The 18,209-nt window shown below is 44.9% G+C and overlaps 1 protein-coding gene across 2 annotated transcripts in view; it reads left to right on the top strand.

Annotated features, from left to right (window-relative positions):
• The window catches only part of LOC104588291 (mediator of RNA polymerase II transcription subunit 15a-like), a 159,107-nt gene extending 154,837 nt beyond the window's left edge, over positions 1 to 4,270 (top strand). For both annotated transcript variants that reach the window (XM_088892198.1, XM_088892197.1), the window contains exon 12: positions 3,711 to 4,270. In XM_088892198.1, coding sequence (XP_088748324.1) covers positions 3,711 to 3,933 — 223 coding nt within the window. In that variant the 3' untranslated portion in view covers positions 3,934 to 4,270. The remainder of the gene's footprint in view (positions 1 to 3,710) is intronic.
• The last annotated feature ends 13,939 nt before the right edge of the window (positions 4,271 to 18,209 follow it).

The following is an 18,209-nucleotide window of genomic DNA, read 5'->3' as shown; positions in this document are numbered from 1 at the left end:
ACAGTGGTCCAACTCATCCTACCCAGTTCAGCAGCAACAGTCTTATCAGATTAGATTAGACTATCCTACTTGTTCTTATATTATCTTATTAAGATTAGTAGATTAGATTATCTTATCTTATCAGATTAGGATTAAGAGAGACTTATCTTATCCTATCAGTCTTATCTTATCAAGATAGAGCAAGAGGTCTCCCTATTCAGCAAGGAGTCTCCCTAGGATTAGGACTCTTGTAATCTCCTATTTAAGGAGACACCAGTATTGAATGAAGGCATCGAATATTCAGTCCAGAAGTGAGTTAGGAGAGTTGGTGATCTCTTGAACAAATCACCAAGGCGCCAAAATAGGTTCATCAAGAGCAGGGAGGAACAAGGGAAAACAGCAGGTTTTCCCCATGGACCGACCCGTGACGAGATCCTATTCGTGGGCCCTCAACAGTGATCTTATCATGGACAGGAAGCAAATCATAAGAAATAAACAAGGTGGAAAGGCTGGTCATATGATCAAAAGCACCATAATCAATAATCCAAGGGATCCTACGATTACCTGAGATAGTTGCATGATTGGCAAAAGCCCGTATACCTAAATGAGCAAATGCAGAAGAGGTTGAATTTCCTAGAGGGTTGGAAGAAGAGGCAGCACTCTCTAGGTGACTGATCATCCTTCCATACTTCTAATATTCTGCCTTCATAACTGCTAACTGTTCCCTAGCAGTCCTCTCTTTGGTTAAGCATCTGTCATTCTCTGGACCAGTAGCAATGTTGGCACTTCCTGTCTTCACATTATCAGTCTTCTTTTGGAAACGAGGAGGAAGAAGCTCCGGATGTAGTTTCCAACACTAGTCTTTTGTAAGCTTTGGTTTCTTACAGTACTCACAGACAACTTCCTTCATTCCTGAACCACCTGAACTACCTATAGTTCCCTTCAGTTTCAGCCCCATGTAAGCAAAATGGTCATTTAGACCAGCCCCTTGAACCTGGACTAGCCTCCTGCTTTCTTCACTACTCACCAAGGCATAGGCCTAAGGCAATGAAACACTATCCTTGGCTAAGATATTTTGTTTTGTGATGTCAAACTCGGGATTCAACCCTGTCAAGAATTCAAAAACCCTATTTCTCTCAACTAATTTTCTGTAGGTTTCAGCATCATTAGTACTTTCCCAGACAACAGTTTCCATCAAGTCAATTTCTTGCCAAAGGGATTTCAGCATTGTGAAGTAAATAGCTAAAGGTCTCTCACCCTACCTTAAATTATTCACATCACTCCTCAGCTTATATGCCCTGGCCACATTCAGTTTCTGAGAATAAGTTTCAGCCACACTGGAATATTTCCTTTGCTGAATTAATCCATAAATAGTGTTGACTGACTTGAGGTTGCATCGAATTTACTAGCCATCCAATGATAGTATAATTTTCTTGCATCCATTTTTCATAAGATGGATCATCTTCCACATTAGCTTTCTTGCTCCCGGAGATATTCCCCCACTTGCCTCTGCTGCAGACATGAATTTTTATTGATTGTGACCATGCCAGATAATTGGTTCCATCTAGATTGACTATTGTCATAGCCAGTAGGGAGTCAACAGCAGCCCCCGGAACCTGTCCCGGATTCAGCAACATGCTTGCTTTCAACTCCCAAGGTATCCATCTTCTTAAAAACACTCCAAAAGAACTTCTAACAACTTCAATTAACAATCAAGGAAGACAGGAAAAAATAGATGCTGAGAACTAACCTCTATGCAGTCATACCTATTAATTGCGTCACACCCGGAACCCGGGAGAAACAGAAAAAACCCAGCCACTCCTTGTAGACTTCACAGAACAACAAGATGCTTGTATCGATCTTCAAGATGAAGAACAAGGAGCCTTTTAATCATTGAGCGCCAAGGTTAAACTCCCTATGGGGCCCGCAAGTAGAATTCTCTAGTTAATTATGGTTTGGGCAAAACACCAGAGACTGTCGGAATGATGACAAAGACGGTCTTCTTCTCTCCAAAAATCCACTAACAACTGGGCTGAAGAAAAAAATTTTTAACTACTCATTCGATTCAGTTCTCCATACACACTGTGTATGGGAAGAAAGAGAAAAAAAAAGAGAGAAAAGGAGAGCCCGCTTTGATACCAAGAAGAAAAGCAGTCCTCTGAAACTAACGGACTAATTAAAAACAGTCAAAAGATGATAGAGAACAGCAGAAAAGAGAAGCAAGAATAGAGAAGAAGAAGAAGAAGAAGAAGAAGGTGGCAGCAAATAGGGTTCTGAGGAAGATTTCGAATGTAACCCTCTCTTACACCCTAATTCCTTTTCATTAAACTTAATTTACAGTAATTACAGAGAGGCCCTTAACTGGGTGATTAATCTTAAGTAAACGTAACATAAGTAAGACCCACTTTGAGGCCCATTAACAGCATAGAACATAAACAAAAAATAATTAAACAGTCTATGGGCCATTCAGCCCATTCTCTCTACGAAGGACATACCCCTGGGAAAGGTTGTGGATAAGCTTGGTTCACCCTGACTAGAAATTGAAATCTAAGATCCATCAGCAATAGTAATCTTACCTTTCCCAAGAAATCTATACTCACCTATCTGACAGTTCTTACAGTTCATTTCACCAAGACCAATCATATGTAAGAGCCTCCTAATCAACAAGAGAGTGTGACTGATCACCTAATTGAGTATCCACATCATCAACTTTATTAAGAAAATAATTGCACACTTTGTCTGTAATCAATCACTTCAGAAATCTGATTTCAAGAGATCCACCACTCCACATTCAAAGCACACATAAAACACTTCTCACAATCTGCATTCTTCATCACCAATCACATCACACCCTCTTGGATTGATTCCACTAGAGGGTTTCACTTCACCAGTCGATCACAGCACTAATGGTGATGGTTTGAACCATCGCACAACACTTAAAGTAATCCAACCAGGTATGATCCTTTGAATCTTGAGAAAATATCAGAAAAGAGGAGCAAAGTTTGAACAAAGAGAGAACAGAGAAAAAATCAGATTACCCAAATCCCTGCTCTGGTACCATGTCATAACAGATAAGAGATTGAGTGATTTGGTAACCTTCAGAGAGAGAGAAAGAGAACCAGCAGCCAGGGAGGAAGAGAAAAACTACCTGTCGAACTGAGGAGAAAGTCAAATCTCCCATTCAGACAGATAGTATTTATATTAATGCTTAAGTGGGTATAATTACACTAATAACCCTGACTATGAAATTTCATAAGAGTGATTAGCCCCTATACCACACAATGAAATAAAAGAAACACATCAGCAATAAAAGGGACAAATAGGGAACTCGGACAAGACAAAACATAAAGTAATAACAGTGCTGCTGCCTGCTCCTATAACATGGCTCAAAGTGGTAATCATGTCCATTAGGCAGCAATAACATTGTTACTCAACACATCTACTGTATTGTCTCCAAATTATGCTATAATGAACTCCACATAATGTCAATGGTTCTCAGTGTGAATATGTTGATCCATATTTCGTATCGGTGACCATGAAAATATTACAAAATAAATCAACATTTTAAACCATGATCCTGTATGAAATCTCAATAATATCCACTGAAGTTGATATAGATGTGCAGGTTGCTCGGGCTTAATCACTGAATCTGCATTCTTATAATGATACCATTTGTTAGACTTATATTCTCTTCTTTACATGCTCTTTCTTGACATAAAATTTGGCTGTAGACCATGCTGTGACAGTAAAGAGTATGAAGATCTTTCAGCTAAGGCAAAGTCAAGATTTTCTCTGTCTCTCCGCAATCTTTCGCAGCCTCTGTCACTTCGAGAGATGGCTAAGACTTGGGACTTGTGTTCTCACATGGTTTTAGCAGAGTATGCCCAGCAGAATGGAGGGGGGACCTTCAGCTCGAAATATAGTACTTGGGAGAATTGCATGGGCGCTGCTTGATCATCTTATAAGCCTATATTTGCAAATGAAAGAGCAATGATGAAATCTTGTCAGACCAACTAGACCAACTTGATTACTAGGTTTGCTGTCAATGTCTACAACCTCCCTTACTTTCCAAATATCTCCAGGAATTCCACTGTCAAAGATTGTTAGTACTGTACATTTACATTATTTTTAATATACTGAAAATGCCAAAGCATTTTCTGTCTGCAAAATCACCCTAGACTTCGGTCAACAGGTGAAGAAATAGGAGAGTTTTTGGGAGATATAAACATATATTGCAGCTGATGTTACTCAGAGTAATGATACAGTTGAATCTTCTGCTTCTTCAAGCAACAAATAATAGTAGCAATGGCTTCTCATGGAAAACGAAACAAGGAAACTAGAGGAAATTTCAGTGCTTTGTTCATGGATAAAACAAATTAGGGTTGGCAATTAGGTGCAGGTCGAAGATCAGTCTACCCTACCCACTGACAACCCATGAGTATTGCTTAATATATGGAGCATGAACAGTATGATGCTTTTTTTTTTTGGTTGATAATTTATAAAGCTGTACCTATACATGATTTTTAATATTTTAACCTATTAAGATTGCCCAATTCAAAGTATTCAACATATCCTTGATTATGTGTTGCCCCAAACAAAATCTCCTCCAAACAAAATCCGTTCCAACATTATCTAATACTGCATATACGTCTTGGCTTTTGAAATCTTCCAAGTCTTTTATACCACTTTTAGTAGGGGTATTCACGGTCTGGTTTGGAGAAGATCTAAGGCCAAACCAGTAAATTACGGTTTGACAAATTCTTAGATCAAATCAAATAATTTCAGTATAGAAACCAACCAGACCAAACTGTTCCCGGTTTCTAATATGATTTGAACCATTCTATTAGGATTAACCCGATCAGAAAGCCCAAATAACATGCATACTGACATAAACAACATATAACTAAAATATCAAATTGAAATGTGAACAAATACCACCTAATACTATTATATAAATTACATTCACACTTTCTCAAACATAAACAGCTCCTTGGACATCAAATTACAGGTTAAAAATTGAAACAAAAAAGCAACGATGCATGAAAATGTTAAACCAAACCAAACCAGAAAATTACAATCTGAGAAAATCTCAAACCAAACTAGACTGTTTTAAAGCCAAACCAGACTAAACAGTTAATTTCGGTTTGATTCAGTGCAATTTGGTGTTCTAGACCATATAATGAACACCCCTAACTTGTAGTGATTGATTATTCTCGACTTACATGCATAGTATTAACTTAATAATTGTCCAATTGAATGTGTTTTTTTCTAATGATCAAATAATTCTATCTCATTGTAATGAATAGTGCAAGTACCAGGAAGATGGAATGATGCACCTACTACTTGGGAATCCCATTGCCATGTGTAACAGCCCAGATGGCCAAAAGACATAATAAGCTTTTGGGGTCTTGTCTTTAAAGATCTAGACCACTTGGTAAGTATCTTTGGCTAATATGATCTAATGAGCTATTAAATGAAACATTTTAGGCACGAAAAGATGGGAAGCTCCATTTGAAGCTTCTATATTTTGGCCCTTTTCGGCTTATGTGAGTTTTTTTGGACATAAGGTTTTTCTAGCTTCCTGTCTTTCATTGCCAAATGGAGTAAGATCAAATTTTGGTCTTCCAATCTTTGAAAAGCCTGAAAGGCCACATGAAAAGACATGCCAAATGCCCCCTCAGAATTTACCTACTACATGAATGACAAATGTCATGGTCCTCTACCCAACCTAAATACCTAACCCAATCCATCTAAATGGACACAATGGATGACCCTAGATCTCTTGCAAGCAAAAAATCTGCACACATAACATCCAACTACACATTGGGAATATCTCCCCATACATGTATGTTAAATTCACAGGAATATGTTCCCAATGTGCACCTCGAATCCCTTGCTTGTAGAGTGTGTATGGGCAAAGCTAGTGTTGTTTGGGTTTTGAGTTCCGATGGAGTTTATAGGCTCGCTCCTGAACTTACCTTTCTATAAAATATAGGCCTCATTCTTTTGCCGAGAACATATATATTTACCCAAAAGTCCTAGATAAAATGCATTTACCACTGCCCTTTTGCACAAATCATTTTATCAGGTAAGTTTGTTGTTTTTCCATGTTTACCACTTTTACCCTTAAATTGTGTTTTGGCAAAGGGTATTTTAGTCGCATAACAAATTGAGTAGCTTCCCCCCAAATGGAAAAGTGATTTATCCACCTAGGAGAAGAAAAACACTTAACCAGTGAATTGGTCAAAAATTTTACGAGAGAGAAAATGCATTTTCTGTGGGCTCTACAATTAGTCAACTATCTTATTAACCAACTTTCCCCTTATTCCCGGCAAAAGAACGAGGGATAAAAGTTTCAACATTTGGATTCAAAAATGTTGTCTTTGCATGCTTTAAAAATATTTTCTTTTGTTGAACATAGTTGCGACCTTTTATTTACAAAGTTCGCCATAGATTGGCTAACTTTATTTGTTAACAGCGGGCATATTAAACCCAAATGCTTATGATTTAATTAACTTCATTATTTAGATTGTACCCATTTTATTCATGCATGATTTATGGAGTATTGACCAATATAAATGTTTTTATTTTCTATTTTAGCTTAAGAAATGCCACATCAGGAAAAAAAAAACATCTTTGAATTTGCGTGTGTTTTCAAAGTAAAATCATTCTCAAATTGATTAAGAAATTTTCAAAGTAGAGTCATTCTCAACTTGATTAAGAAAGCAATATTGTTTCTATAACTAGCAAAAAGATGCTTTCAAAAACAAAATCATCTTTTCAATTCCATAAGACTGATAAATCACTATTTTGTGCATGGTAAGCAGACTAATCTTCCTATATACCCACAATTGCTTGTCTAAAGCTACTATGGACCATACTAGGTGTAAAACGGGTTGGACTGCCCACGGACTACAGTGCCGTGTCGTGCCAAGCACAGCCAGCACCCCTTCGTCAAGCCGGGTCTAAAGGGTAAGGCCCACGTGACAGCACCCACATTTTAGAGAATCAGACCGAGCATAGAACTGAAGAAAGAGAGATTCATGGGCCAGAGATTCAATCGATGTCAAACTGGAGGTCGTCTTTTAATGCTGGTAAGCATTTAAAAGAAAGAGTAAGGCATCTCTATGTTTGCTTATAGAATCAATGGTAGGGATAAGCAAATGGGTGGGTTCTACCTAGAATTGAATGAAATCAACCCTAAATCGGCCTTAAACCAATCCCATAGGGCCTTCTTGGAACCAACTCCTACCAAGGCTAGTTCTAGGGTCTAGGGGCTTACCCTACTCGAATGGACCTGGAGAAATAAATCCTAAAATATTTTTAGGATATAAAAATTTTATCCCAATTACTAACGGTTACAAAGGTCATGGTTACTTAAAGTATTATTTACAAAATTTAAATTACAATTACAAGTTTTGAATTATATTATTATTATTATTATTATTATTAAAAATCAAGTTTTTAAAAAATTCCACAAATAAATCCTTAAACCGTCAAGACCAAAGCCTACCCTAATTTTGATTTTGATTTTTTTTTCTTACTCTGTTGTTCATACTTAATTTTGATTTTTTTTTTGTCATCTCTTCGTTATAAATTGAGTTCAAAAAGTGAATTAAAGAAATAACAATCACATTTAAAACCTGTATCCATTTAATAATCGGATCCGATATGAATTTGGCTCCACCCGATAAAAATCCGAGTCTGACTTAATAATATATAGATTATATACAACTTTCTATTATTTATATACATTTTTATATATGTGACGTAGGTGCTTTAGTCAGGGCAGTAGCACGCCGACATATGGCTGAGGGCGGTGTGCAGCGCGGGACCAATAGCATGACCGCATGTGGCTCCCTTGGATGGCCGCACCCCCAAGGCCGGATTACATCTTGATTGTCCATGCTCATCTACCTCTAGGCGGTCTCAAGTATAGGGGTGACCCCCCACAAGTGAGGCATCTAGACACTCATTACCCCAAGCTCTCTAGCTTCTTGGCAACCTCGTTTGAGCTACTCTACTCTGACCTTGTCCGCCCTCTTTACTATGCCCTTACTAATTTGACCGTCGGAGTCCCCGCCTCGGGTTAGCACCTAGGGCCTTTGACGTTCCCTTCTCTACAGGACCGACTCGCAGGTGCTCGGCTCCCGCCAATCTCAGACACTCATAGGTCCTCGGCCCTAGCCGACCTCGGACCTCTCCATCAGCCAACTCGTCTTGAAAGCGAATTAACAATGTTGCCCTCATCCCATTTCACTTGACAACAATTGGCGTCGTCTATAGGAACAACTGCTAAGGTCTTCCTCAATACACAACTAAGCTTCCAACGAAATGGCTACAAACACCAGAAGTACCCAGAACCTGGTCACAAGGGACCAACTCCAAGCAGTCCTCGACTAGCTCGACAACCTCTCACAAAGACTAGACGAGGTGGGGCGACCGAGGAGAGGCCGCTCGCAGGGTGGCTGCCCCGATGGAAGCCTGGGGTGCCGCAGTGGATGCTCTTTGGAGCTCCGCTAGATCAGCACCCTGTTGGACCCAACAGGGCCGACCCCTCAGAGTCCGGCGGCAATCGGCAGCAACAACCGATGTGTTAGTTAGCCGTCGAGGACCTCCCAACCCCCCAGCTGAAGGGAGAATGAAACAACATGATCTCGCAACCATCGCCGAGGCCAAGGACACCGCCGCTGATGAGAAATCCCCCGGAACGAAGACAGAAGATCGGGCCACCACGGCCCCCCTTTGAGGGTTGAGGACTGACATCACGCCTCTCCCCCTCGCACCTCAAACCTCTAAGAATTCCTTGATGACTGACGGGCCAAAAGGAACTAGGATGCACCAACATCTGTGAACTCGGGAAACAGGGTCAACCCATCCTGCCTCCAAGGAGACAAGATGAGACCCAGGTACCTGTTGTCCAGTGGATCGCCGACCTACAGGCGTTGCTCGGCGTTGTGAAAGACGAAGTTTGGCAAGTTAAGGAGAGCCGAGGCGATGCATTGGCAAGCCAAAACCCCTTTTCCACCAGGATGACCGCCTTCACCGACGTTGTCACCTCGGAGCCTCTTCCACCTCACTTTAAAGCTCCCACACTGGAAACGTACGATGGCACCATGGATCTGGACAGACATCTAGAAAGCTTCCGAGCACTCATGCTTCTGTATGGGTATTTTGACGCCTTGACGTGCCGAACTTTCTAGGCAACCTTCAAGGGGGCAGCTCGTCTATGGTTCGCCGAGCTCCCACCTTGCTCCATTAACTCGTGGGAGTAGTTTGCCAATCTTTTCCTCACCCACTTCATCAATAGCCGACGATGCCAAAAGAGCGTTGTCTCACTTATGGCCATCTAATAGAGGCACGACGAGAGTTTACAGTCCTACATTGGCCGCTTCAAGAAAGAAGAGCTCGAGGTCCAAGACCTCAACCCCATGGCCTCCATGCACGCAGCGATCCAGGGCCTCCTACCTGGGTCAGCCCTCAAGTGCCCTCAAGTACTCTATCGCCAAGACACCACCCAAAACCAAGGCGGAATTTTTGAAAAAGGCACAGAAGTACATTGTCGCCAAGGAAGCCTCGACCGGTGAGCACTGAGGAGGAGAGGTTGACCATCACCATGGCAGCTCATAGAAGAGAAGGAAGAACTGAGACAGCCACGACAACGAAAACGACAACAAGAAGCCACCGGCCCCGTCCTACGACCAGTACACACCACTCAACTCCACCCAAGAACATATCCTCATGCAGGTAGGAGAGTTGGAGTATATGAAGTGGCCTGAGAAGAGGAGGAACCCCAAGAGGGGTGACCTAAGGAAGTACTGCAAATACCACCGTGGCATCGGCCATGACACTGAGGGCTGTTACTAGCTCCAAGACGAGATCGAGTCCCTCATCTGCCGCGGATATCTAAAGGAGTATGTTGAAAGTGGCCTTGTCACCTCACCCCAGCAGTAGCAGTTGGTAGTAATCAACATCATCATCAAAGGCTCGACATCGGGCGTACATGCAGGCCCGACAATGCAAACAAATTCTATGTATTAAAACAAGTTTCTCTCACCTCGACTCAAACCCTCAATGTACACATTCTTGTCTCGATCGAGCGACCAACCGTAGCATACAACCTTCACCAAGGTTACACACTCGAACTGGACATCGGTCCGAGGCACACAATCCTCGGAGGTCATACGCCTAGTAGCTAGGTCCCCCTCGATCGAACGACTAGCCGCGGCTCACAACCTTTACCTAGGTTATATGCTTAGACTAGATGTCAACCCAAGGCATATGACTCTTTGAAGGTCACATGCTTGCTCGCCCCTTTTTGCAAAGGATCTAAAGGACCTAGGCCATAGTTAACGGAGCGCCCCTTGATATTGGCCTCAGCCTTAGAAGACCCTCTTGGCGAGCAAATCCTTATCGAGGCTGAAGAGCCGACATTGGCCCTCTGCTTAGCGTAAATCATGGCAGAACAGACATGTTGAAGGGAACAACGCCACCTCGCTGAGACAGGGGCACTCCACGGCACTAGCCGGGCACCACACTAAGCCTTGGCTACACGTAGGTATACACGTTCTGTCCCCAAGGGAAGGGTAGCCAGGAGAGCTAAGGCATGCGCCTCCCTCTCCTTCCCACTAAGGAAAGGGGGCCTGTGTGCTCAGCGGCGAAGCTCGGCCTCGGCCTGACTCACTTGGGTGCTTGAGCCAATGGCTTATTTAGTGACAGATTTTTGCAACTTGTGACCTCTCAGAAGGTGGCATCAGCCCCTACACAAAAAATGCAACCACAAAAGGCACAAGATACGCAAAACTTATATTCCATGCTGGGGGGCTTCTCAGAACGAGACTCAGATCTTGGTGGCCTCTTCGACTACCACAGGTTGCTCCCCAACAAACTAATCCTCGGGCGGTTACACCCCCTTGGCTTGGGGCATCATCACCTCGGATGCCTGCCACACCTCGGCGACCCTCTCTACTCATCTCTCGACAGACGTGCACCCCTCCTCGCTAGAGACCTCATCTCCTCGACTTGGGGCATCTTCACCTCGGATTCCTGCAGCATTTTGTCTACCACCATCCATATACCTCGGCCTCAAGGGCCTTAGCTCATGTTCCTCGCGCAGAGGCCGCAGATTGACAACATAACAAGTAACCCACAACGGAAACATAATCAACAAAGGAATCCTCTAAGTAACAAAGCAAATACTCACCTTGGCCACCCTTACGGATAGTCTGGCCGAGATGCCCTCTTGGTAAACCTGGCCAAGGTGCCCTCCTGGCTGACATGGCTGAGGTGCCCTCCTGATTGACCTGGTTGAGGCACCCTCTCGGCTAAGGTGCCCTCTTGCTTGGCACCCATTTACCAAACTGGCCCTCACCTGGTGCCCTATCTAGCAACTTGGCCTTCTCGAGCAGCAAATCCCCGACGTTCAACGACATCTTTACACAAGCACGAGCTAGTTAGTGCTCACCAACAAAAAAATGAACCGATGTGTCAAGCCGATAGTAGGAATTCTCCTACCAGGGCGAGCAAGGCCAAGGCCAGCCCACATTACAGCTTCCTTTGCCACTAGGGTCTTGGCTCGGATCTTCCTCGGCACCCGAATACGGGAAAGCATCACAACCTCCTCGTCTCGGATGTAAGGCAAGACCCTCTTGGCCATTAGGCCCGGCTCTCCACCAATCTGACCTGAACGTCCAACCCTCAACACCAGATGCAAAGAAATACCACTTCCATCTCGCGTACAGTTACGACCTGACGCCCACCATGGGCACGGTCCCGATCCTTCAATGCCAAGACCTGTCGCACATGCGGACAATATCCGATGCCAAAACTCATCTCGTGCATGGCCACGACACACCCACTCGTCATTTGTACCTCACATGGTGGTGACTAGCCAGAGTCGATGCCTAGCCCATGCACGAACTCATCAGCTAATCTGAAGCACACGACTAGGGGGCACATGCACCTCGTACCCGTGTAGAACATGGTACCGAACTCTTTGAAACCGAGGCCAACGCCTCCGCGCCTTTTGGCCCCTCACGGCCTTCTCAAGAGGCGGAATCAACAAAGTAGCTGCCATAAAGACAACCGAAGCCCTCCTAAGCCAGAACCGACGTCCCTACGCTCCCAAGTCGGGCTATCTTCAGCATCTCCAAAATCGAGGCCAACACCTCCACACTCGAAGACTGCCCTCTCCAGCCTAGTCGTAGCTGAGGTCCTCGCCGTAGAAGGCCCCTCAGCGCCTCCTAGTAAGGATGACACACTCTCTTCAGTCGAAGTCGTGGTCTTCAGCTAAGACCTCCACTGTAACCTCGAGAGTGGGGGGCAAATGATGTAGGTGCTTTAGGCAGCGCGGGACCAATAGCGCAACCGCATGCAATGACCTTGGATGGCCGTGCCCCCAAGGCCGAATTACATCCTGGTTGTCCGTGCTACCCTACCTCCAAGCAGTCTCAAATATAAATAGGGGTGACCCCCCACAGGTGAAGCGTCTAGACACTCATTGCCCCAAGCTCTCTAGCTTCCTGGCAACCTCATCTGAGGTACTCTGCTCTGACCTCGTCCGCCCTATTTACTATGCCCTCACTAACTTGACTGTTGAAGTTCTCGTCTCGAATTAGCTCCCGAGGCCTCTGACGTTCCCTTCTCTATAGGACCGACTTGTAGGTGCTCGGCTCTCGCCGATCTTGGATACTCGCAGGTCCTTGGCCCTAGCCGACCTCGGACCACTCTCTATCAACTAGCTCGTCTCAGAAGCAAATTGATAGTGTTGCCTTCGACCAGGAGGGCACCTTGGCCAGACTGTCCATATGGGTGGCCCAGGTGAGTATTTGCTCTGTTACTTAGAGGATTCCTTTGTTGACGATTATGCTTCCGTTGCGGGTTACTTGCTATGTCGTCAGCCTGCGGCCTTTGCACAAGGAACGCAAGCTAAGGCCCTTGAGGCCGAGGTATATGGAGGGCAACAGACAAAAAACTGCATGCACCGAGGTGATGATGCCCCAAGTCGAGGAGGTGAGGTCTCCAGCGAGGAGGGGCGCACATCTGCCGAGAGACGGGTAGAGAGGGCCGCCAAGGTATGGCAGGCATCCGAGGTGATAATGCCCCAAGACGAGGGGGTGTAATTGCCCGATGATCAGTTTGCCGGGGAGAAGCCTGTGGCAACCGAAGAGGCCACCGAGACCTGAGGCCCATTCTGAGAAGCCCCCTGTGACGGTTCAGCATAGGCTTAGCCTTGCCTACGCTTGGCAGGCTTACGTTAGGGACATGCCTGTCATTTTCGCCTGTAAGATTTTTGGGAGAACTGATGTCATCTTCAGGCAGACCACCAAAAGCTAAACGTACTCTTTGAGGAGGGGTGGTCGACCTCCTTGGGTGCCTAACCTTGGCACTCCTAGACCTTCATCCCCTTGCGGGGCGGCCCTGGTTAACGGCTAGCATGGCTACCAGGGTTCCTCATGGGCGCACACTAGCTCATGGGGACAGTGTTGGACCGGCACTGCGCTACCGATACTCAAGGGAGGCTTAGCATGCAGGCCTGGCTCAAGCATGTCCCTTCACCTTGCCAGCCCCTTGCCCAAGCAGATTGAGCTATCCCGTTGCCCCTAGCGCACGGGTGTGTTTCGGCCCAAGCGGTTGCCTATCTTCATGGCACACAGGTGCCTGTCATCATCGGCATACAGGAGACCCTTCACATCGGTGCCAAGTCACCTCATCGGCGCATGGTCGCCTTCCATTATGGTTGTCCCCCTTTAGCACGTAAGCGGCACCTCCCATGGACCGGTCTGAGCCAGGAGAGTGCCCCGGCCATTGGACTTGAGGTCATGATCCAGTGCTACTGACTTTGGTGGAGCCATCCCATCGGGCAACTCCTAGCCTCTAAGCGCATAAAGGCTTGTCATGGCCTAGACGCCACACGGGTTTCTTCCGCTGTAGAACTACCCTTGTGACAGTTGGTATCAGAGCGAGTTGGCCAATTGCAGCTGCAGTTGGTTTTCAGCAGATTAGCCCAGAGCCAGTTGAAGCGGTCATTTCGACAAGCAGCATTTTGTGGGGTGCGGTCCCTAGTCACTTCCACCCAGGATCGAACAGAATTCAGATCAGGCCTGGCAAGAGGCCATTTCATAGTTCGTGTCCCCATTCCAATGACATTAAAACAACTTCCCTTGCGGTTGCAGACGCGATGGTCGTTGTCCTCATGCGGTGGCAGACGCGTGAGCCTTGATAGGAATGTGGGTACACTACTCGGGCAGATTGTTCATCAGGCCTAGCAAGAGGCCGTTCAATGTTCGCGTTCCCATTCCAATGACCCTAAAACAGCTTCCCTTGCGGTTGCAGACGCATTGGTTGTTGTCCTCATGCAGGGGCAGACGCGTGGGCCTTGTTAGGAATGTGGTTACGCTAGCCGTTGGAGCATGGCGGTCCTACACCGGCAAAGTATCAGGTGGACATGCTCAGTTTTCAGGTTGAACACTTGCAGCAGCAGAAGCTCATCACAAGGCGAGTGCATGTTCGGCAACTCATGGGTAAAAGTTGCCACACTCGCGTTTGAAGCGGTTAGATCTCCTTGAGGCAGCAGCAGTGGGGCCCCCTCGGAGCGAACATGTAGCCCGAACCAGCGAGGTGAAGCGTAGTTTCGAGGGCCGTGAGAGCATAAGCCATGACTAGGTTTGAGTAACCCGCACAGGGCGAGGTGAAGACCGCAGGCCAGCATGGTGAAAGGGTACACCCAACATCCATCGCCAACAACAGGAGTAGACCTATCAACGTGTTCGGTAGCATCACTGAAAAGCTACCAAGAAGACGGTTGAGCCTTGAGGTAAGATGATACATGGGGCGGACCTCCGCGAAGCACCACACACATTTCTTCGAGGGCCCTTCTTTCATAGTTCAACGGCATAGCCATTGCGCGGTTTGAGTAACCTCGACACTGGGGGTGAAGTCCAGGCAGGCCGGCATGGTGAAATGGTTCCATCCCCATAAATGGACACCAATATAGGCAAGACCCGGGTTGGCCAGGCGAGCCCTGGAACTGGTTGAAGATTGGATGGCACAGGACTCAAATGCCCATTCACGGAAGGAGTCATTGTTGAGGACGACAATGAATTGAGTGGGGGAGCCTATGACGGTTCAACACAGGCTTAGCCTTGCCTACGCTTGGCAGGCTTACGTTAGGAACATGCCCGTCATTTTCACCTGTAAGATTTTTGGGAGAACTGATGTCATCTTCAAGCAGACCACCAAAAGCTTAACGTACTCTTTGAGGAGGGGTGGTCGACCTCCTTGGGTGCCTAACCTTGGCACTCCTAGACCTTCATCCCCTTGCGGGGCAGCCCTGGTTAACGGCTAGCATGGCTACCAGGGTTCCTCATGGGCGCACACTTGCTCATGGGGACAGTGTTGGACCGACACTGCGCTACCGATACTCAAGGGAGGCTTGGCATGTGGGCCTGGCTCAAGCATGTCCCTTCACCTCGCCAGCCCCTTGCCCAAGCTGATTGAGCTATCCCGTTGCCCCTAGCGCACGGGTGTGTTTCGGCCCAAGCGGTTGCCTATCTTCATGGCACACAGGTGCCTGTCATCATCGGCATACAGGAGACCCTTCACATCGGTGCCAAGTCACCTCATCGGCGCATGGTCGCCTTCCATTATGGTTGTCCCCCTTTAGCACGTAAGCGGCGCCTCCCATGGACCGGTCTGAGCCAGGAGAGTGCCCCGACCATTGGACTTGAGGTCATGATCCAGTGCTACTGACTTTGGTGGAGCCATCCCATCAGGCAACTCCTAGCCTCTAAGCGCATAAAGGCTTGTCCTGGCCTGCCTTGGCCCGGATGCCGCACGGGTTTCTTCCGCTGTAGAACTACCCCCGTGACACCCCGGCATGGAATATAATTATTTTTAGTTTTCTCTTTATTTAATACATAACAGAATTATCCGGTATTTCGGATTTCAATAACAGGAAAACTCAGCGTAGCTGAACCCGACCCGATTGCAGCTCTACCAGCGGTTACTCCCATGTCCAATTTCGTACAACCACGTAATCCAGCAGTCAAATAATAGCCGTTGGTAACTTCCATTAAAAAAAAGGGAAAAAAAAAACAGCCGTTGATTCTCATTGTCCAAACTGATGAAAATAGGCTAATAGCATTGGACTCCGTTATTCTACCGTGTGCGTTCAATTGTTAACAGAATCCCAGCAGATTACGTGCAGAAAATCAAAACAAAAATAGAAAGAAAATACAGAGTATGATGAGATTGCTTCGCTCTATCAGTTTCTTCACCCACTACTACTTCAGTAGTTCCAATCCTAGACTAACTAAGAACTTATTCTCATATTGTAATTATAAATGCCCTCTTCTCTTTCCGCATGTTTTTCGTTCATTTTATAGTTTATATTACATGTATCGATTTCTGTTCTGTTCTGTTCTGTTCTATTGATCTATAGGTGTTTGTACAACAATATAATGACTAAGTTTACACTACTGTGTGAGCTATTCTTGCCATCTTCTCAATCTTTTCATCAACTTCTTCAGTCGGGCAACAAGATGACTATGAGTGGTCTGCACCTGAATACTCCATTGCGGGAGATCCTGGTATGAGAAATTCTAACCTGAGATTGGCGATAGATTCATGGAGCTACTGTAACAAGGTTGGAGAAGAAGCTCCGAACATGGGAAGCCCAGCTGCAGCTGATTGCTTTGATGTCCATCCTAAGACATCCTCTATTCGTCATAGAGTGACATCTATGATGGAAGCGGATAACGGATTTGAGTGTGGGTAACCCTTTTCCTAGTTTGTTCTGGTGACAAGATTTGGCTCATGTTCACGACAGAGATTTTTTATGCTGTTTAGAAGGAACTGTACCTCTGCTCCAAATGCGAGGTACATGGGTATGATCTGAGGTTTATTTCTGATTTTTATCAGTTTTGGGTGATTACTGTTAAAAATGGTAACATAGACACACATGCTGGATTGTGTCCGAGTAATGGCAAGAAGGTTGGCCCTTTTGAAGATACAGAAGGTAGATTATTATGTTTTGGAAGGAGGTGTATGAATCAACCACTTATGTTCCATAACTATACCACCTTGCAAACGGTTGGAAAGGAAAATTGCTAAGAGGGAGTTTCTTTGGCACCTATGACTTTGATGTTGATTTTGCTAAAGGAGTAATATGTAACATTTCTTACTACTCTGTGGCTTGGGAAAAGAAATTTAGAGAGGATAGAAGTTGGGTTTTTCATCACTTTTTGAGGACATTAAAGAAATACCTATCATTAAAGCTCAGCCTGAAATCTGACACTATGGGTAGAGAATTTGACTATGGTACTAGAGGAATGACTAAGGATGCAAGTATGATTTTGCGGCTTTCTTTTTTGGTATAATTAATTTCTGATCATATTAATTATACAATTTACAATTGTTTTTAGTTAAGAGTTTTAAATTCTTTTGGTTTGTTATGATATTGCAGCTTACAATTTCACCAAACTTTGAAGTTATTTTCACACTTAATGTTCTCAAAGGATGGTGAAAATAGCCAATTCAACTTGCTAGAAATGAGAAGCTGTTGGTGGAACGATGGTCTTAGATGTAAAGGCAACGGTACAATTGATGTAAATTGATATTTCAAAATGATTCTCAGTACAAACACACAAGTGCATTGTGCAGTTCTACCAACTTAAAAACATGTCCTCCTTATCATATTAGTCATGGTGGTTCTCCTCCTACATATCATAATGACACAGCCAACTTTACATATGAGGTTTACCATAGTTACTGTGCACCTAGCAATGCTTAACACCTTGAAGAGCCATAGCAACTATGCAACCCTTACAGCAATCCAATGCCACAGGAGATAATTAAGATTCTACCTCATCTAGTTTGGAAATCAGTGCCTATTGGAAGATCTTGGGACTTTATTGGCATTGGTACAGAAGTTTTCATGAACCCTGACCAAGTTATGGAATGGACAACCAGTGACTTCGGACTGAGTTGTAAGTTTCATTGCCAATTTTCTTGGGAAAATATGTAAACTTTTGAAAATTTGGTTATCTTGTTAAATTCTGTTCAATCTTTTTATTTATTAGGATGATCCTAATGAAGTTCAATGCAATCACAAAGTTCTGTCAACTGTTTTTAGTTATATGAGTTGTTGGGAGCTGAGTTCGCATGTTTAGCTGAAGGAGAGAACCCATATTGTTTTGAAATTGAACCTGCTCAAGTATATTATGGTTCAG

The sequence above is a fragment of the Nelumbo nucifera genome, chromosome 7 (genome assembly GCF_055504915.1).
Source record: "Nelumbo nucifera cultivar China Antique chromosome 7, China Antique-T2T, whole genome shotgun sequence".
Lineage (NCBI taxonomy): Eukaryota > Viridiplantae > Streptophyta > Magnoliopsida > Proteales > Nelumbonaceae > Nelumbo > Nelumbo nucifera.
Note: the sequence above shows the minus strand (reverse complement) of the source record. Positions and strands in the feature narration are given on the sequence as shown.